Here is a 21,384-nt window from a genome sequence, read left to right as displayed (position 1 = left end):
CCGGATTGCGTCGAGATAATGGTGGGTGGTTACACCTACTATTGGTCTGGTCGCTCTGATGGTTACCATACTCAAGGAGTTGCTGCAGCTGTGTCCAATAAGTTGACCCCAATGATGATTGAGGGAACACCGGTCAATGAGCGTATCATGAGACTAAGGATTCGTCACTCCTTAGGTGTCATTTCCCTGGTCTCTGTCTATGCTCCGACTGAGGCGAGTGACCTCACCGTGAAAGACACATTCTACGCCATGCTCGAGTCTGTCGTTGATCAGTGCCCAAGAGGAGATACACTTCTAGTCTTGGGGGATTTCAATGCATCTACTGGAACTGATAGGGATGGTTATGAGACATGTGTTGGTCCCCATGGGTCAGCAACTATGAACCAGAATAGTACTAAGTTCCTTGACTTTGCAAGAAGTCATGGACTTAGGGTGGCTGGTTCATGGTTTCAGCACCCACAAGCTCATCGCTGGACTTGGTATTCCAACGCTGGCGGTGTGGCAAAGGAGATTGACTATGTCCTCGTTGACGGTCGCTGGAGGATGATCCAGAACTGCAGGGTCTACCGGAGTGCTCAGTTCCTCAATACTGACCACCGGCTTCTTGTAGCAACTCTAAAGCTGCACCTTAAATCCTGGAGAATGGTAGCATCCCAGCCTCGGCTGGATGTTGGCAAGCTCAAGGATGAAAGAGTAGCTGAGGAGTTTGCGAACAGGCTGAGGGGACATTAGGGGTGTCTGGGTGCTTTGAGGGGTCCTGAAGCATTGTGGAGTGCCTTCAAGACCACCGTCCTTGATGTTGCCGGTGGATGTCTTGAAACTCACCGCAGGGCAAAGAAAAATTTTGGTTCTCAAGGGACACTGGATACCATTGACCAGAGTCGTAGGGCCAGGCTGAATGGCAGAGCTGAGCTGTTCAGGGAGCTGAGGGGTAAAACTGTACCTGCACTAAGGGTGGACAAGGAAGCCTCTGTGCGAGGAATCTGTGAGGGGGTAGAGCATCACCTGTGGACAGGTGATTCTCGTCCCGCTTCCAAGGGAATTCGCGCATTGCGTTCATCCAAGCCCATCCCTCGGAGCACTGCAGTTAGAGCAGAGATTGGTACGCTCTTGACAGAGGAGTCTGAAGTGAAGGCCCGCTGGGCCAGTTACTTTGAGCGGTTGTACCAGGCTGATCCCCCAGCTGTCAAGTTGGACGTCAAGGGTGTTACATTCCCTGTTGCTGACCCTCCAATCAACTGTGGTCCACCTTCGCTTGTGGAAACACGGGCTGCGGTGAAGCGGTTGAAACGGGGTAAAGCTCCAGGGATCTGTGGCATCCATGCTGAACTTCTCAAGGCTGGTGGAAATGCTGCACTCATGTCGTTGCATGCAGTTTTGTGCTCTGCCTGGAACACAGGCATCATCCCAACTGATTGGAAGAGGGGCCTTGTTGTCCCTCTCTGGAAAGGGAAGGGTGATCACCAAGACTGCAACAACTACCGAGGGGTGGCGCTGCTCTCAGTCCCGGGCAAGGTCTTTGCTCGGATAATTCTTGATAGGGTTCGCCACCATCTGCTTGAGCACCAGCGTCCAGAGCAGTCAGGCTTTACACCAAAGAGGTCAATGATTGACCGTATCCTTGCTCTTCGTGTCCTCACCGAACGCAGACGAGAGTTTCGGCAGGGGCTGCTTGCAGCCTATGTTGATCTCTGTAAAGCATTCGACTCAGTGAATCGGGATGCCCTCTGGAGGATTCTTGGTCTTCGTGCGGTGCCACCACAACGGATCGATCTGAGTTCTGAAGTCAACTCTGGTACTGAGAGTGCTGTGAAGTGTGGTGGTACCATCTCTGACTTATTTCCAGTTGTTACTGGAGTTCGTCAGGGGTGTGTACTGGCCCCCACACTTTTCAGCACTTGTATGGACTGGATTTTAGGGAGGATATCGGAAAGATCAAGCTGCGGTGCATCGTTTGGGAATGTCAAGATCTCAGACCTTGATTTCACAGATGATGCAGTCATCCTTGCAGAGACTCTAGATATCCTTTTGGGGACCCTCGAAGTGCTGAATGAGGAGTCAGAGCCGCTGGGATTACGGGTTTCTTGGGTCAAAACTAAGATCCAGGCTTTCAATGACATCTTGGATGCTGCTGTCCTGTCTGTGTCTGTTTGTGGTGAGGATGTTGAGGTCATGGAGAGATTCACTTACCTTGGCAGTGATATTCATGTCTCTGCTGGCTGTGAGTCAGAGGTCAATAGACGTCTGGGTCGGCCTGGGGAGTCATGGATTCACTGGATCATGGGGTGTGGCACTGCCGGTACCTGTGCGGGAGGATGAAAGTCCGAGTCTTCAGGTCCTTGGTGCTTCCAGTCTTGCTCTTTGGATGCGAGACTTGGACTTTGACCAAGGATCTGAGACGGAGACTTAATTCCTTTGGTACCAGGTCTCTTCGGAGAATCCTTGGCTACTGCTGGTCAGATTTTGTGTCCAACGAGCGATTGCTGAGAGAGGCTCCGATGAGATTTGTTACCTGCGTGGTCCGTGAGCATCAGTTGCGGCTGTATGGACATGTGGCTCGTTTTCCTGACGCTGATCCTGCTCACCAGATTCTCTCAGCGAGGGAGTCTCGTGAGTGTTGGAGGCCAATCGGCCGACCATGTGCCTCGTGGTTGCAGCAGGTTGACCGACATCTCAAGGAGATGGGGATGGGCCTGGCATCTGCCTGGGGGAAGGCCAGACGGAAGCCCCTGGAGTACTGGCGGAAAGTGGACGCAGCGACGCGCTGTTCTGGCACATGCTCCCATACCTGACCTGACCTGACCTGATGCAACGAGCCTTCTTCCGATATCACTCATAATGTTGGATGGAGATCGGCCATGAACTCCCATTGTTTGGATGGCAATTGTTTTGAATGTATAAGTTTGGCTGAGGCCAGCGTATTAATTACGTTTCAGAACTTCCGTGTCGGTGGCAGCCACTCCAACCATTGAAGCTGTATTGTAAACGTGTGATTTGGCGAAAGTGTCAACACAAGTCCAATCCCAGGTTAGGCTTTTCCCATTCTTGTATGGGGCAATGGTCAAGCCATCTGGGTGGGTGTTTTCCCAAGGTCTCCACCAAGGGATTACAGGTGAGATGGTATCACTGCCCCATAAAGGGCACGTTTGATCACATTATTTAAGGCCGCATGTCTAAAAGATCGACCGGCACAGCGGCACTGACACGGCATGACAGACCATAATGTTCAAGTGTATCCATCATACTGCCGCATTGACATTTATACCACTCTTAGACTGATGCTCCAACTTGTGGAGCAACCGCAACCCATAAAGACTCAGGGTCAAGCTGTGTTCCCAAAGGGGGAACAGGGACTGCGTGAAGCCACATCCCGCTTTCTTTAGTGGCTGCTGCCAAAAGAAGGGCACTGGTGACCTGATCCACTGTTCAACAGGCTGACAAAAGACACTTGCCACCTCAATGTCCCATGCTTTTTGGCTAAGCCGGGAAAGTCCTTCGGGTTCACAAGCACAGATATGGGCTGAACCCCATGACAACACTGCTGCTGTCAACTCCTCCGTTTGTGCCAAACTGCTAACGTGGGGCAGAACGGCATTGACTTTGGGGCGGACTGCCAGCAATGAGGAGATGAAGCCAGGGAGAGCGATATCAATAACCCTCCTGAAACCCAGACCTTCCTGCTTAACTGAGAGTGTAGCTTGCATCCAAGCAGAATCGTTAAAAGCAACATTCGAGATTTTACTAATAGTTTCGCAAATGGTGTGGTCAAAAGCTCCTCGCTTCAGGTGCACCATTCAGTTAGGAGGGAGACACATGCAAGATGTACAGGAGCTTGGGCAGAGTGAAACAGTTTTTGAGCAGAATAAATGCTTTGTGTGCATCAATTTGCTCCAGACTGCCTGCCATACGGATCAAATTGTCAAGCATCTCGATAAAAGCTTTGGGTGAAGGCCTTGGGGAGATCGGAGCACCAAGAACAGTACAGTCCTTGATCAAAGCAATATATTGTCCTGATGCCAGACGGCATCAGCCCACGTGTCCTCAAAGCCTGCTCTTCTGCTCTTGCTCACCCTCTCTGTTCTATTCACCCTCTCATTTGCTCAAGGCCATCTGCCATCTGCTTGGAAATCAGCAAACATCACTGCCCTGCATAAAAAGGTGCAAAAACAGATCCCTGCAACTACACACCAATCAGCCTTCTCCCAATCATCAGCAAGGTTATGGAATCCATCATCGCTTCAGACATCAAATCCTTCCTCTTCTCCAATGGCTTCATTTCTGATCATCAATTTGGTTTCAGACCAGGTCACTCAACCCTGGATATGCTTCTTCTGCTCTCCCAACAATGGATGGAAGCCCTCAATGCCAGACAGGAAATCTGAGCCGTATCCCTGGACATATCACATGCTTTTTACACAGTCTGGCACCCAGCCCTGCTTACCAAACTCTCTTCCTATGGTATCCAAGGCCATCTCCACTCATGGCTTGCAGACTTCCTCTCCAGTCACAGTCACCGTGTGTGGCCCTAAATGGAGTTCTTTCATCCCCTCTTCCTGTCCAGGCTGGAGTTCCTCATTACTGCGTTGTGTGCCCTGTTCTTTTTCTGGTTTTCATCAATGATCTCTCCGACTCTCTGGAAAATCCTCTATATCTCTTTGCTGATGACTCCACTCTCTGCCGTACCATCTGTCATCCCTCAGACCGGCAAGCAGCAGCTTCTTCGCTCACTGCAGATCTGGATAAAATCACAAACTGGTCCAACACGTGGAACATGTCTTTCAATCCGGACAAATCTCACACTCTCACTGTCTCTTCGTAAGGACCGTTTCGAAAATCCCCCATCCACTTTCTCAACAATCCTCTGGAAGAAGTCCTTTCTTTAAAGCTTCTGGGTTTCACTATCTGCCATGACCTTTCCTGGGAAAGCCACATTTCAAACCTCACCTCCAAAGCCAGTCGCTGACTGGGAATCCTCCATCGTGCAAAGTCCTTCTTCGGCCCACCTGAGCTCCTGACCACTTACAAAGCTTTTGTCCGCAGCCTGATGGAGTACTGCTCTCCCCTCTGGGCTGGTGCTCCTGCCTCCCACCTTTCTCGGCTTCACGCTGTAGAAACCAAGGCATTTCGGATCATTGGCATCTCCCGCAATGAGGCTGAGTCTTTGGGCCTCTCACTCATTCACCGCAGGTTGGTCGGTGGTCTTTCTGTCTTCCACCGTCTCCTCTCCAGCCTCGCCCCCCCCCCCCCGCTCTCTCTCTCTCTGTCCCCACCATATTTGTCCCCACCATATTTCCGCAGGGCGCTCAAGGTCCGCCAACAACCCCCTCTGGTAAAACTACCAAATCACGAATCACTGCTCACCTTCACTCTTTCATTCCTCTTTTTTCCCGCCTTTGGAATAAACTCCCTCACTGAGCTGTGGCCAAGGCAAGGTGAGCTTTGGGCATTTGCCCTTCATTCTCTTGGGATTGAAGAACCAAATCTTCATCCCCAGAGAGCACGCTCGCCTGACTCCATTGGTCGTACCTAAGCTTCATCTTTACTCCTGCCAGATGGAGTTGGCGACATGCAAGGCATGGATCTATTACATACCTTACTCCAAGTGATGTGCATAACCCTCCCTCGGCGGTCCATCAAGGTGCTCTGGCACTGGACTGTACAGCAGATCGAAGGGATTACATAACTCCCATCCGTACATGAGCAGTGTTGGGCTGCATGCGGTGGCTCCATGCTGACTGGTCCGTCAATGGGCCATCAACAAATCAGGACATGTTCATCCCTGTCATCCTGACAGGTTTCAGTGAACAAGCCCAATTGTTGGATCAAGGTCTTGTTGAACCTTTCCAACATCCTGGCAGATTGTGGCCTTAAGGGCATTGTCCTGGTTTTCCGAATTTACTGCAGACTCCTATGTCCAATTCATCCTCATCTCCGTAAGTCGATGAAGGGGCCTGGCTATCTCCGCAAATTTTTCCACAAAACGCCGATAATGTGAGCAGTCCCAACCCCCCCCCCACCCCACACCTCTTTGATGTTGCGAGGTGCAAGCAACTCATCTATTGCCGTGATTTTACCTGTGTCAGTTTTCACCCCCTCGCGACCCATCACGTAACCGAGATAGGCCAGCTCTTTTGCGAACAATGCATTTTCTCCGGACTCTATTTCAAACCAAATTGGTTATAGCTTGGTCAAATGTTTTAGCGTGCACGTCTCGCCTCGATGGCCCACCTCCTGTTCCTCGTCTCCGCCCATGTCTCGCCTCGACGAACCGCCTCCTGCCTGGTCCCGCCTACTGCTCCACCCTCACCCTCTGGACTCTGCCCTTCTCCACTCAAGCTCCTCCTTCGGAACACGATTTCCACACATGCGGCTTGGACCAGAGACAACACGACTATTGTCGGGTACCGCATCACAGAGCATCCCCCACCGAAACACCCAGGTACCGAAAGCTATAACCTCAACTCCCCTCCCTCCCTGGCTGCAAAAGTCCCTTCTCATTGGGGTTTCTTTTTCTGTGTGTGTCTGAGTGTGCTGGTGCCTGTCTGTTTAGTAAGCCTGTAGAAGATCCTTATTGTTGTTACTCTTGTTAATCTCACGTCAAGTCTGCACTGTGTCTGCTTTAGTTAGTTGCTGTATTATTGTCGCACCACACCTCTCTCCTCTTTCCCTGCGTTACATACCCAATAAATCTTTGTCGTACCACATAATTTTCCTCGCTTGCTGTTAATAAATAATTGTCATTAAGAATGTTCCCAGCTCACCTTTGTCTTTTCTCTCATTGGTCCAGCATGGTTCGAATCTAAGTTTAGCTGGGTCTTTATTTCCAACGATCCGTTCCTGACGTCCTTGGTACGTCCTTGGCAGTGTCGCTCGGCTGCACCCGATCCGGAAAAGTGATCCGATCCAGTTTATTGATCCGGTTCGGACAAAACGTTCCGAGGGTGTGGTTCTCCGGTAATTAAACCACGTGGTTAAATAGGTAACCCGATTAAATAGACGGGAGGACCCGAGGTCACGCGGTTGAGTTATTGGCGTCCACGGTCGATTAAGCGACCCGCCGCGTCACGTAATTATCCGTGAGCGACGGCCTACAATTCCGGGGAGTCTGGTGGGAATCGACGTAGCTTCCCCCACCTTGTGGTCTTCTCTCCCGACCCCACAACTATATATATATATATATATATATATATATATATATATATATATATATATATATATATATATATATATATATATATATATATATATATATATATATATATATATATATATATATATATATGAATGCATGCCTGATGTTGGCTTAATGGTTTGGGTGGTGGGCTTGGGATCTGAGGATCCTGAGTTCAAATCGCACTTGGCTGTTGAATTTATATCGGGTGGTGTTGACTCTGCCCGTCATCCTTCTGAGGTTGGCAAAATGAGTGCCAGCTTGCTGGTATCCTGTGTCGGAGTGGTGACCTGTCCAGGATTGTGCCCAATTGCCAAGGAGACTGCTTGGGCAGCGCCAATGTTCTGCACAGAATATGGTCCCAATGGATGGATGGACATAAACATATATATATATATATATATATATATATATATATATATATATATATATATATATATATATATATATATATATATATATATATATGCAAATGTGGGTGGGTCTTCGTTTTAACTTATTTTGACATTTAAATGTGGAACATACTTGGGGCCTTGTTGGTACACATTTCTGTCTGGACTGTCACTGAGGATTCGCCAACAAACGATGAAACCGGTCCGGCAGCTGAGGGTGTGTGTAGCATTGGGATTCTCATGTGTGTCCTATTTGTGAATGTCTTTACAGCTGTGGAGGAACTTTGTGATTGTTTGAAACAGCAAAGGGCTTACCTTAGGTAGCTCTTTCATGGTTGCTTTATGCAGCTTTTTCAGCTCGAAGAGCATGGGAGGAGTCAATCATATTTATGTATAAATGGCGAATGTAACTCCAAACTGTCTCTTCTAAGAAAGTCAAAGTATCACAAAGAGACCCATTAGAAAGGATGTTGGAAATCAATGCTCACTTATTCTCCAAGTACTGTCCTGTTGTACTTTACTCGATTGGTGTTGCACCAATATCGTATGTGGCACGAGCAACCATTACCTTCCCAAGATTCATAATGACACGGTTGCTGAAATGTGAAATTTAAATGCATTCCAATTTTGCTCTTCCAAACTATTTTCCATACTATCTTATATCCTATTTTATTCTTTACTCTGGTGCCTTTCACAAAGGGTGGAGGATATAATTAAAAAACAAATAATAATTTCACCTCTTCAAGCCATTTGAAACTTGTTGCAGTTTTATTGACCACTAAAGGGGCTGAAATTACGTTTGTTGTTCAGTACCAGCTTTCTGTTTAACTGCTGGCTGGGATATGAACATGAAAGATCATCTGTGAAAGCTCAGCCTGCGAATGAAGAAATACTGTTGGACTCAACAAGATTGTTTTCCCAGGAGATAAAGAACAACTTTTCAGAAGGGCATTTATGGTATGATACATTTGCAATTTATTCATTTTTTAAACCCAAATCTTTCAACATAACTGTTGAGCCATTTGCATTTGCACAAACAGGCCTTCGCAATAAAATATTCTGAAAAAAAGGTATTGTTTTATTGTGAATGCATCAACACTTCATGATACATTCATCAATCAAAATGATTTATAAAAGAGAATCCTAATTCGTTTTGGGATCTGATGCCTCCTCTAGGTCCTCCATCTTCCTGCAGTACAAAAGGAGCTCATTCACCAGAGTTCAGCGCCTTGGCACCTGTATCATGCTCTTCTTTCTCATGATGATCACCAATGCCATGTGGTTTGATACCAAGAGACCAGACATGATAAAGATAGGGCCATACACTCCTGGGGACATCTTCATCATGGTAATGAGCATGATGATAGAGGTTCCTGTTAGCTTGTTTGTGGTGTTCATCTTCCGTCGACGAAGACCAAAGCACCCAAAGCCACATACTCAGTCACAAGGGCTGCCTTATTGGACGATCTACATTGCTTGGACCATTATAATCCTCGCCATTTCTGCATCAGGCTTTTTTGTGATTCTCTACAGCATGGAATGGGGACCAGAGAAAGCAAATCGCTGGCTCATGCGGATCTTCACATCCTTCTTCCTCTCTTTGCTTTTTGTCCAGCCTGTTAAGGTGAGAGGGAGTTGTCAAGCTAATCATCATATCAAGTTAAAATTTGTGAGCAAAGTAGTGACACTTTGAACATTTCTTATTGTTTTAGTCGAGGAAAGTACAGATGTATGAAGAGTGAAGAGGAAAGTATTTTTTTTGTTCAAAGACATTTATTTGACATAAAAAATAATGAACTATTGTCATCCTTTATGTGTAAGTTATTTATTGAGAAACTATACGATTCAATCAAAGAAAAGAAATAGCTGATGATGAAAAACAAAAGTGATTGTGATGTGCATCTACCATGAACTTATGCTTCTACAGCCTGCACCCAGCCAACAAGATATGATGATATTTCCACATTGTTATTCAATTCAAATGAACATCATTGTGAAGGTTGTCGTGCTCCAAGCCACTATGAACCTCCTTGGTTTATATTTTTGGATACATAGTCGAGGCTCATGGAAGAGCTCGTACACTGAATGAATCAAGATGTAACAGACAAAGACAGAACACAACACATGCATGCATGGAGTAGGAAACTCCAAGGAGGTAAAACTGGAAAATGAGGAGGAATTTTGGTGGAGTTAACGAGGGTAGAAAAGATCATGATTTTGGATTAGGGATGATCTAAGATGGTGGTGAACAGCGATATTGAAGACCTGGAGGGAAGTATAAGACCGAAGAGGATGCGGTTCATTCCACAGACAGGAAAAAGCAGGAACAATGAGTGGAGATGAGCAGTGATTCTAGATTTCGGTAATTTTATCAGAATAGAGTTGATGGTAGATCGTGTGAGCCCTGCAGAAACATGGGGGGACAAATCACAGAAAGAGCAGAGGGTGGAAGACCAGAAAGGAGGCGGTAGCAGATAGAAAGACCACCAACACCTCTCTGCGATGGTGAAGTGATAAGTTCATCGACTCAGCTTCAGCATGGGAAAAATATAATGATCTTGAAGGCTTTGGTTTCCACAGTGTCAAGCTGAGCAATATGTGAGGCAGGGAAGCCAGCCCAGAGGAGAGAGCAGTCAGTACTCCATCAAGCTGCGGATGATGGCCTTGTAAGTGGATTAGAGTTCAGGTGTGCTAAGGAAGGACCTTGGACAACAGACAATGCCCAGTTGGCAGATAGCTTTGGAGGCCAACGCTGAAATGAGGTTTTCCCAAGAAAGATAGTGGTTTATTTATTGTGAGATCCAAGAGTTTAAATGACCGAACTTCCTCAAGAGGATTCTTAAGAAAGTAGATTGGGGACATCTGTCTGTGATCAAGGAACTGCTTAATTTGAATTTTATATTTTGAACACTGTCGAACATGATTTGGAACATGAATCGGACCATGCACAACATCTCATCCCGGGCATATACAAAAAAATTGCACAAAATCTCGTCCTGGGCATGCATGCCCACAGAGGAGTTCGGTAATTGTTTTAGTCTGTCTGCCTGTCTGGCAATCTAACAAAATTGAAAATCATTCAAAACAGGAAACTACTGTTTTTAGGGACATCATGAGGAACACAAACAACAGGCAAGAAGAACTAATGTATCTGTTACATAAGGTAGCGTAAGTTAAATAAGGTGCATCAACGGCAATAAACTTTTTTTTCTCTAGCCATTAAAATCTTTTTTTTTATTTCAATTTCGTTATGCACTTGAACACTGCAGAACACAAAGCGCTGTGTTGGCACTTCCAAAAACCATCAGTTTAGCAATACTTCGGTCAAATATTCCTCCATGTTATACCATCTCTACTTATAAAATTTGCCGCTCATACACTCAGCGTTGGGGAATATAGAGATTCAGCCAAAATTGTGGCTCGGAGAACACAAATCACCTTGTTGGCACTTTCAAAAACCATCAGTTCAGCAACACTTGGACAAAGTATTGCGTCATTGTGCTCGCAAAACATAAAATATAGTTTGTGCTTGGAAACACAAAGCCAGAGCTTAAAAGACCTTTCCCTTGTCCTTTTTCTGAAGACTGGATGGGGTAAGGTGTTCTATAAACTCTCCAGTATTACAAAAGTAAACAAGGAGCTGATACTCTAGGTCCTCCACCTTTTGGGTGGTTCACACACACACGTGCACACACACATACACACTCCCTATTTCACAAGAAACAAGGCCAAGAAGAGCCTCGCATATATATACAACGAGCCAAATTACCGAGATGGTTGCCATAGCAACATACTTCAAGCAGTCACAGCTGTGATCTAATTAGGTTGCGATAATATAATGAGGAATAGATATCAGCAATATGAAAGCTGAATGTTCAACGGTTTTTTTAAATATCGCATACACAGGCCAAGTTAAATATCCTAGGCTTGAGGCCTTGGTGAAGGTGAACACGTTCCACTTGGTGTTCGATCGTTTTTTTTTTTGTTTGTTTGTTTTTTCTCCCCATTACCTTCAATTTTCATCCTCCCCACTTTCCAAACATCCCCCATTCTCCCAACTAATCTCTTTCTTATCTCAAAAAAAAAAAAAAAAAAAAAAAAAAAAAAAACCCAACAACAACAACAACAACCTTCTCCCGATTCTGCTACTTCTTCTTCCTCTTAACTTCCTCCTCGTCTTCCTCGATTTCTTTTTTTTTTTTTACACTTCCATGACCTAATCTGTTGAACTCTCTCATACATTAATATTAACAACAAAAACGATCTTATAATGCTTCATCTTCCTCTCTCACACATGTGGTACTCTTTACTGTTTCACAATGCCACGACTCTTCTGCTATTTTAACAGACTGCTCTCATTTTCGACCTCTCCTTCATTCCTTGCCTAAAAAATCCAACTATTACAAGCGCTTCTTCTCTCCATGCTCTGAATTAGCCTTCATTGCATCCATCAAGAATTGTGTTAAATCGCATCTCTGACCTAAAACTTTTAAAAACCACAGTTTGCCATGGATGCTCGCTTTCCATCAACCATTCTTTTTTCCAACTTCAGTGCCAACTCGCCCCCTCACCCCTCACTCTCACTCTCAAAGCAACCATCCCACTCTTCTCCCTCCAAGCCTCCCTCTCTCACCTCTTTCCAAAAATTCCCCCCTCACCTTTCTCCCACCTTTCATCCCCCTCACTCTTCCTTCTCCAAGTTGCCCCCCTCTCATCCACCAACCTTCCTCCCTCCACTGCCCTCTCACCTCCATCTCTTCACTCCACCTTCTCAAATCCTCAACTGCCATCTTCCTTGTCTCTTGTCCCCCCTCTCCACAGCACCACAGAGCCTTTTCTCCTCCTCATTCGGCCCCCTCCCTCGCTATTCTGCAATACCCCACACTCCTTCAGCAACCCTCCTTACCTCCCCCCTCGTCCCTCGTCCGACCACTCCCCGCCCCCTCCACCTCCTGCACCAAAGCCTCCTCCCCTACCTCTTCATTAAAAGTGTGGACCTCAAATATCCGAGGGCCTTCGCTCAAACCTTTCAGATCTTTCCATGCAGGTTGCCACTGACAAACCAGACATTATCTGCCTAACAGAAACTTTCCTCTCCCAAGACATGTCTGACTCCCAAGTATCTCTCCCTGGTTACTCCCTCTTGCGGTATGACAGACCTGAGCCTCGTCCTGGTGGAGGTGTTGCTCTCTTCATCGAAGACTCTATTCCTCACTCTCCCTGCACTGCTCTCACTCCCCCCACACCCCCAGGAATACCTCTGGCTTCGTCTTCCCCTCCACTCCCACCTCATGTTTATATGTGTACTGTACCGTCCACCGAACAGTGATGACTCCATCTACACCTCACTCTCCGAAAACATGGACCATCTTCTATCTTCTCATCCAAACTCTCTCTTCCTCTTATGTGGCGACTTCAATTGTCATCACGCCAGTTGGCTAGGTGTGGGTACCTCTCTCACCTGCCATGGGACATCAGCAAAAGCTTTCTGTGACTCATTGGGACTGACTCAATCGGTCAACTTCCCGACCCGGATCTCAACCAATGGTACTCCATCTCTTCTGGATCTGATTTTGACAAATTTCCCTGACAATATCTGCTGCTCTTCCTTCGCTCCAATTGGTTCTTCTGACCACGTCCTTATTAAAGTGGACATCTCTCTGGCTGTTATCAGAGAACCACCTCACCGCCGTCGAGTCTGGCATTTCACTCAAGCCGACTGGCAGGACTGGTTTGAGCAGCCATCAAACTTACAGACTGGTCTCCTATCACTACTTTCTCAAACATCAACTCATCCTGAGGAATTCTTTCAAAGAAACTTGCTCTCCCTCATGCACAGATTTATCCCCTCTCGTGTTCAGTTGTCTTACCCTTCCTCCGCCCTTGGTTTACTGAAGCTTGTGGCGAGGCAGTTGTCCTGAAACAACTTGCCTTTGCCTCATGGAAAGCAAACCCAACTGAGGAGCAATCTCAGTTCTTTCCACAAAGCTCGGAACAAGTGTGTATCTACCCTCAGGAGAGCCAGAAAACAACATCTTTCTCATCTCAAGTCTGAACTCTCTAACCTCTCTCCCTCCTCAAAATCCTGGTGGCGTTTAATCAAATCTGTTTCTGGTGTATGTTCCCCCTCCATCCCCTCCCTTACCTCAAATGGCCGCACTGCTGATTCCACACGTGATAAAGCTGAATGTCTAACTCGGTGTTTGCAGCTAAATCTTGTGTCCCAAACCCATCACTATCTCTACCCACTTTACCCAGTCGCACCCAACTGTCCCTGGACTCTGTATCCTTTTCTCCTGACAAGGTGGAGAGTTTGCTTTCAAACCTCGAGTCAGATTCTGCAACCGGTCCAGACGGCATCAGCCCACGTGTCCTCAAAGCCTGCTCTTCTGCTCTTGCTCACCCTCTCTCTGTTCTATTCACCCTCTCATTTTCCCAAGGTCATCTGCCATCTGCTTGGAAATCTGCTAACATCACTGCCCTGCATAAAAGGTGCAAAAACAGATCCCTGTAACTATAGACCAATCAGCCTTCTCCCCAATCATCAGCAAGGTTATGGAATCCATCATCGCTTCAGACATGAAATCCTTCCTCTTCTCCAATGGCTTGATTTCCAATCATCAATTTGGTTTTCAGACCAGGTCACTCTACCCTAGATATGCTGCTACTGCTCTCCCATCAATGGATGGAGGTCCTCAATGCCAGACAGGAAATCCGAGCCGTATCCCTGGACATATCACGTGCTTTTGACACAGTCTGGCACCCTGCCCTACTCACCAAACTCTCTGCCCATGGTATTCAAGGCCATCTCCACTCATGGCTGCAGACTTCCTCTCCTGTCGCAGTCAACGTGTGGCCCTAAATGGAGTTCTTTCATCCCCTCTTCCTGTGCAGGCTGGAGTTCCTCAAGGTAGCGTTCTGGGCCCTGTTCTTTTTCTGGTTTTCATCAATGATCTCTCGGACTCTCTGGAAAATCCTCTATTTCTCTTTGCCGATGACTCAACCCTCTGCCGTACCATCTGTCATCCCTCAGCCCGGCAAGCAGCAGCTTCTTCGCTCACTGCAGATCTGGATAAAATCACAAACTGGTCCAACACGTGGAACATGTCTTTCAATCCAGACAAATCTCACACTCTCACTATGTCTCTTGAAAGGACCGTTTACAAAACCCCCATCCACTTTCTCAACAATCCTCTGGAAGAAGTCTTTTCTTTCAAGCTTCTGGGTCTCACTATCTGCCATGACCTTTCCTGGGAAAGTCACATTTCCAACCTTGCCTCAAAGCCAGTCGCCGACTGGGAATCCTCCGTCGTGCAAAGTCCTTCCTCGGCCCTCTTGAGCTCCTGACCACTTACAAAGCTTTTGTCCGTAGCCTGATGGAGTACTGCTCTCCCCTCTGGGCTGGTGCTCCTGCCTCCCACCTTTCTCGACTTCACGCTGTCGAAACCAGGGCTTTTAAGATCATTGGCATCTCCCGCAATGAAGCTGAGTCTTTGGGCCTCTCACTCAATCACCGCAGGTTGGTCGGTGGTCTTTCTGTCTTCTACGGACTCCTCCTCAGCCTTGCCCCCCCTGCTCTCTCTGCGATTTGTCCCAACCACATTTGCACAGGGCGCTCAAGGTCCGCCAACAACCCCTTCTGGTAAAACTACCAAAATCACGAATCACTGCTCATCTTCACTCTTTCATTCCTCTTTTTTTCCCGCCTATGGAATAAACTTCCTCACTCTATTCTTTCCCATTCTTCCCTTCAGGCTTTCAAAACAGCTGTTCACCACCACCTCTTATCTTCCCCCATCCAAATCCTCGATCTTTTCTACCCCCGATAATCCACCCAAGCCCACTTCCTTCAATTCTCCTGCTTTCCTTCCTGAAAGTCCCTTTAATGTCCATCTTCCCCTCGCCATGTTCCCCGTCCCATCCCCATCCCTCTCCCTTCCACAGTTCACCTGTGTCTGTTCCCCAATGTTTTGTCCCTTCCACTCCCGCCCCTCTTGTCTCATGCCTCCTTGCTGTGAGTTGTGTGTTAGCTCTCATACGAGCCTCGACCAAGGTATACAAAAAAAAAAAAAAAAAAAAAAAAAAAAAAAAAAAAGTTACTGAGATGGTTTCCACGGCAACATTATTCAGCCAAGCACACCCGTGTTCTAATCAGGTTGAGATAATATCATGAGTCATAGATATCTGCAATATGAAAGCAAAATGTTCAACGGTTTTTGAATTATCGTATACACAAAGGTGCATGGACAGATGATCGCTTGGACGGAGCTCATTTTAATGTCCCCATCTCCGACCTTATCAAAGGGGCATGGGACAAAAAGACGATTCTCTCCACAAGAAGGGCACCAAATACAAGATATTAAACGACCATCTTGCGCAACAAACATATTGTAGACGTCATCAATCATTAACCCGAAGAAGATTGCCTCTGGTATAATGAAAGCTAAATACTAACTTTAATCTAAGTTATAACTCACAAACTCTTCGGTTTTTTTTTTCTACCTCCCCTGATATTGATGTCGATGAATTCATCCGAGAAAGTCTGATCTCTCTCGTGTACAGTTTTATACCATTTCCTCTGCAGCTGTCATAGCTGTTCTTTTGCCAATTAATCCAGTGGCCAGGCAGTTGCCTTTAAACAACTTGCCTTGTCTTCATGGAAGGCAAATCTGACCAAAGGCAATCTCAGGCAATTCCACAAATCCACAAGGGTGTGTGAACTCTGAGAAGAGCCAGAAGACGTCTCATCAACGGGTTTTTGGATGCGGTGCCGAGGTTTGTGGGGAGCTTGAACACTGAATGGATCAGGATTCAACAGAACAAAAGGACAGGAGAGAGAAGGGGGAAACACAAACAGCAGGTTTGAAGGACAAAATAGAGGGAGACTTGGAGAAATAAGGGATGTCGGGAAGAATGAGGACACAGGGTGAACAATATGGAGACGTTCGCAAACTCTCAATCGCAGAAGTGAAAGGAAAAACTGGAAACCCAGAAAAAAGTCAGTTTGGGGTGGGTTAATGAGCATAGAAAAGATCATGGTTGTGGATGGGAGTGACGGGTGACCTGAGCTAGTGTAAAAAAAAAAAAATGCATTGAAGCCCTGGAGAGATGAATGAGATTGATGTGACCGAGAAAGATGCTTCTACAGGTTGGAAAAATAGAGGAACAAGTGAGTGGAGGTGAGCAGTGAGTCTGGATTTGGGAGTTTCACCAAAAGGGGGTTATTGGCAGACCATGTGCATCTTGCAGAATCCTGGAGTAGTGTTAGGGGGTGGGACAGAGCATGGAAAGTGAAGAGGGTACAAGACCAGAACGGAGGCGGTGGAAGACAGACAGATTACCGACCTGTCTGCGGCATGAAAGTGGTCGGCCCAGAGACTCAGCTTCATCATGGGAGATTGATTTTCACAGTTTTAGTTTCCACAGCATCAAGCTGAACAAGGTGTGAGCCAGGAGCACCAGTCCATAGGAGAAAGCAGTACTCAATCATGCTACGGATGAAGACCTTGTAGGTAGGTAAAAGTGAAGGTGTGCCAAGGAAGGACTTCACATGACATGAAGTTGTGCCAAGGAAGGACTTCACATGACATGAAGGTGTGCCAAGGAAGGACTTTGCATGCCTGATTGGTGACTGGCTTCAGAGGCCAATTTAGAGATGCGATTTGCCCAAGAAAAATCATGGCTGCCAGTGATGCCCAAAAGTTTTTGTGATTGAACTTCAAGAGTATTGATAAGGCAAAAATGGTTGGGAGAGTATGACAGACAGTGTTTTCAGAGAGACAGAGTGAGAATGTGAGACAGTCACCACATGGCTTACAACACCATCCTCTCTTCTCCTCTCCCTGTCAAGGCTGGAGTGCCCCCAAGGCATTGTCTTTGGTCCAATCCTGTTTCTCATCTTCATCGATGATCTTTCTGATTCTCTGGAAAACCCTCATCATCTTTTCACCAATTGCTACAACCTCTGCTGTACCACCCCTTTTCCTTAAGAGAAACATGCAGCAGCTTCCTCCTTCTCTGCAGACTCTATCTCTCCAAAGGGAACATTTGGAAAAAAACCCATCTACTTATTTAATAAAATAATTTAAGAATTGCAGTCCCTCAAACCTTTGGGCCTCACCATCAGCCCTGTTCTTTTTTGAGCAAACCACATATCAAAGTTGGTTTCTTCCTATTTTAAAGTTATTTGTATTTGCTTGTAAGGTGATGATAGCTGATGATTCTATGCATCTGTTTTGCCAAACCTCGGCTCAGTTTACTAGCTTTCATTGCTATATCCGCAGATGCTTTGCCTCTTCACCTATTTCCATTCCTGCCTTCATCAGTCATTATCACATCTGTTTAAGGATTCCCTTTCTCTCCAAAGGTTGTCATCATGGCTGTCGTCAATATGATGAAGGAAAAAAGTGCGAACCAAATGAATGACGTGAAAATAGAAGTGCAGCCTCTAACTGTGGAGGAAGTAAAAACAAAGATATGGGAAGCAGGTAAGAAAAGAAATGTTACAGTTGACTTTCTCCAAGTTGTAATTATAGTTTATGTTTACAGTCTAGAGTTTTCATCGAAACTTCCTGAAACTTGGCATATATATGTAAAAATACCCTGCGCAGATAGTAACGATCTCTGATTTTGAAAATTCCTCCTAGAAAAAAGTTATGACGTCAAAATATCTCCGCTAATGGAAATCGCCTAAAAAATTATCTCTGAAACTGGGCAAGCTTTTTGAATTCTGTTTGCGGGAATCGAACAGGGCATTAGCAGAGATGAATTACCGCACATATGATATCACTATGACGTCATATCAATTTTTATGACTTCATTCCTATTTTTTGACATTTTTTGTTTCACAACCCAGAGTTTTCATCGGATCTTTGTGAAACTTGCCATGTATATGCAGAAAGCCCCCGCGCAGACAGTAACCATCTCCGATTTTGGAAATTCTTCCTAGAAAAAAAATTGACCTCATAATATCGCCGCTAATGGTAATCGCCTATACCATTATCTCCGAAACTAGGCAAGCTGCTTGAATTTTGTTTGCGGGCATCAAGCCGGGCATGAGCACAGAAAATTTATCGCAAACCTGATAAATCACAATGACGTCATATTCGTTTTTATGACGTCATCATTAAGAGGAGGAGGATCTTAGCTCATTCGAGCTTGTTTTTTCACTTTCCTCACTCATTATCACATTCCTGTTCATCATAGCTACGAATTGCGTTATACATCGCCTATGTACATGCTATAGTTTTAAAATTAGGAGCTTGGAGCGATTTCATGCATTATGTGATGTGATTTTCCATGATCTACTCTCACGGACTAATTAAAGTATTTCATCAGATATTGTATTTGGGTCCATTTGTTTGTTTGTTTGTCTGTCTGTCTGTTTGTCCACACAGAACTTAAAGGTCCCCTGACATGCAAAAGTACTGAAATTTCATTTATATATGTCCTAGAGGAGTTTTTCATCGTGATTTCAGATCTGACAATCTTTTTTCACAATACTCATTCTGTAAAATGTAAAATTGAAAAAACAAACCTCTTCGGGAACGCCCCTAAAAATTCTCCTGAAAGGGGCGTAAACCACATGACGTCAATTACAGGATGACAACGGCTGCACGTTAATTACTCGGGTTGGTGGTCTACGTGATTCTATTGGCTTGCTGTGTGTTTCCACATTTGATTGGTCGACTCAATTGCTTCGTTCATTTCTGCTTTAAAAAAATCGAACATTTGTTTTTGAATAATGGATGACATGGACTTTCACTTGTCTGGTAATGACAGTGAGTGTGAGAGAAATGAAGGATTTTGGTCTGAATCACATGGAGAATTGTCGGATAACGTACTCGTGGGAGGTGAAGTTCAGGCAGCTGGAAATGAAATACGGCCTTAGCAGTTCGAGCCCGAAGCAGGACAAGCAGAGAAAAATGGCAATGAAATTCCCGGAGTTCATGATTATCAGGAGGACATCGAAGGAAGACTCGGAAATAACAACTGGTTTGACTAAATACTATTCTTAATTCAATAATGTAAATTCGACTTGCATACTGCTCGATATCAGAAATATTTTAGTGAGGTGACGTGAACAGCACAGCGTACATGTTGCTCCGCGGCAAATTAATCACAAACGAGGCCGGCGCATGTCATCGGCCGTCTCTCTCCGTGCATAAAACAAAGCAATCTCACTGTCTGGATACGATGAAAACTTGTGTGCAGAACACACCATGTAACACAATTGTCTCGAGTAGTCTGATAAATCTGGCATTCTGTTGCATTTTAATTTATTTTATTCCTACTGTCATCATGTAGCACCAGTAGAAAACAATGAAAAAAAGAGACTAATAAATAAAAGCTACAGCACGTCAGATTTTTCGGCCTAGTCGGACGGACGACGGATTTATCGGCCTAGTCAGATGGACGATGGATTTATCGGCCTAGTCGGACGGACGACGGATTTATCGGACTAGTCAAGACCAGTGTTTCTCAACCGGGGTTCCCTGGAACCCTAGGGTTCCGCAAGAGGTCGCTAGGGGTTCCGCGAGAAACAGTAATAAATAGGCTAATGTATTTTTGAGTAGTTTTTGTTTGATTTAATATTCGTAATTTTCCTATACACGTACGGCATATTGGTGGAAACTCCTTGGTTATTATTATAGAGGCTTCAACCTCTTATTATTTACAATTATAACAACCATAGGGAGTGTATTTAACGATGTCTATATGGCACCAGTGTGAAACCGCCCTCACTGGTTAGTAGACGTCCTGCACGCGGCGGATTAGTGTATCATTGAGTGACTGACTCAAGTACGGGACGCATGCACGGTGTACATCTATCTTCTCTGTGCTTCCTAGCGTGAAAGTCAGTCTCAGTCTCTCTCTCTCTCTCTCTCTCTCTCTCTCTCTCTCTCTCTCTCTCTCTCTCTCTCTCTCTCTCTCTCTCTCTCTCTCTCTCTCTCTCTCTCTCTCTCTCTCTCTCTCTCTCTCTCTCTCTCTCTCTGTCTCTCTCTCTCTCTCTCTCTCTCTCTCTCTCTCTCTCTCTCTCTCTCTCTCTCTCTCTCTCTCTCTCTCTCTCTCTCTCTCTCTCTCTCTCTCTCTCTCTCTCTCTCTCTTTCTCTCTCTCTCTTTCTCTCTCTCTCTTTCTCTCTCTTTCTCTCTCTCTCTTTCTCTCTCTTTCTCTCTCTTTCTCTCTCTTTCTCTCTCTTTCTCTCTCTTTCTCTCTCTTTCTCTCTCTTTCTCTCTCTGTTATTCTGTTTACCTTTATTGCTTCAGCTTTATTTGTTTAAGTTTTGTTTATCAAGTTACATGAGGTGTTTTTTTTTTTTTAATTTAAATTTTTTTTGTGTGTGAATTAAAACCTTGGTGTGAGGTCTCATAAACGAGCAGTATGTTTTTTTTTTTCATTGCCAATAAATTTGACAAAAAGGGGGTCATTTTTTCCTTAAACCAGGTATCCGAAAAAAAATATTATATTTACCACGTGAACTACGATAAAAATATAAAAGAGCAAGATATTAATAATGGTATATAATAATTTTTATGCAGGGGTTCCCTGAGACATGAAAACTATTTCAAGGGTTCCACAAGGGTAAAAAGGTTGAGAAACGCTGGTCTAGACTCTAGAGATCTCGAGTCAATCCACTCTGTGCGAGTTACTGTTTGTGAAGTCACGCTGCTGTTCGCTGAATTCAACTTTTTTGGGGGGGGGCGGGGCATAGCAAGTTGTGAAAAGCACAATAAATGATCGAAATATTGCTCTAATTATCCCATTTTTTATTTAAAAAAATAAAACATGGGTGATTTCTTCACTAGGAAGGTCAAGTTAAT

At 45.3% G+C, this 21,384-nt stretch overlaps 1 protein-coding gene across 1 annotated transcript in view; it reads left to right on the top strand.

Annotated features, from left to right (window-relative positions):
* LOC147010961 (polycystin family receptor for egg jelly-like) overlaps positions 1 to 21,384 on the top strand; it is a 179,844-nt gene that overhangs the window by 89,984 nt on the left and 68,476 nt on the right. Inside the window, exons 15-17 of the mRNA XM_085860453.1 lie at positions 8,374 to 8,520; positions 8,740 to 9,187; positions 17,930 to 18,050. Of these exons, the coding sequence (XP_085716579.1) occupies positions 8,374 to 8,520; positions 8,740 to 9,187; positions 17,930 to 18,050 (716 nt within the window). The remainder of the gene's footprint in view (positions 1 to 8,373; positions 8,521 to 8,739; positions 9,188 to 17,929; positions 18,051 to 21,384) is intronic.

The sequence above is a fragment of the Eptatretus burgeri genome, chromosome 16 (genome assembly GCF_056783735.1).
Source record: "Eptatretus burgeri isolate ZD-2024b chromosome 16, Ebu_testis_v1, whole genome shotgun sequence".
Taxonomy (NCBI): Eukaryota; Metazoa; Chordata; class Myxini; order Myxiniformes; family Myxinidae; genus Eptatretus; species Eptatretus burgeri.
The sequence above is the reverse complement of the archived record's forward strand: the minus strand, read 5'-3'. Positions and strand labels throughout refer to the sequence as shown.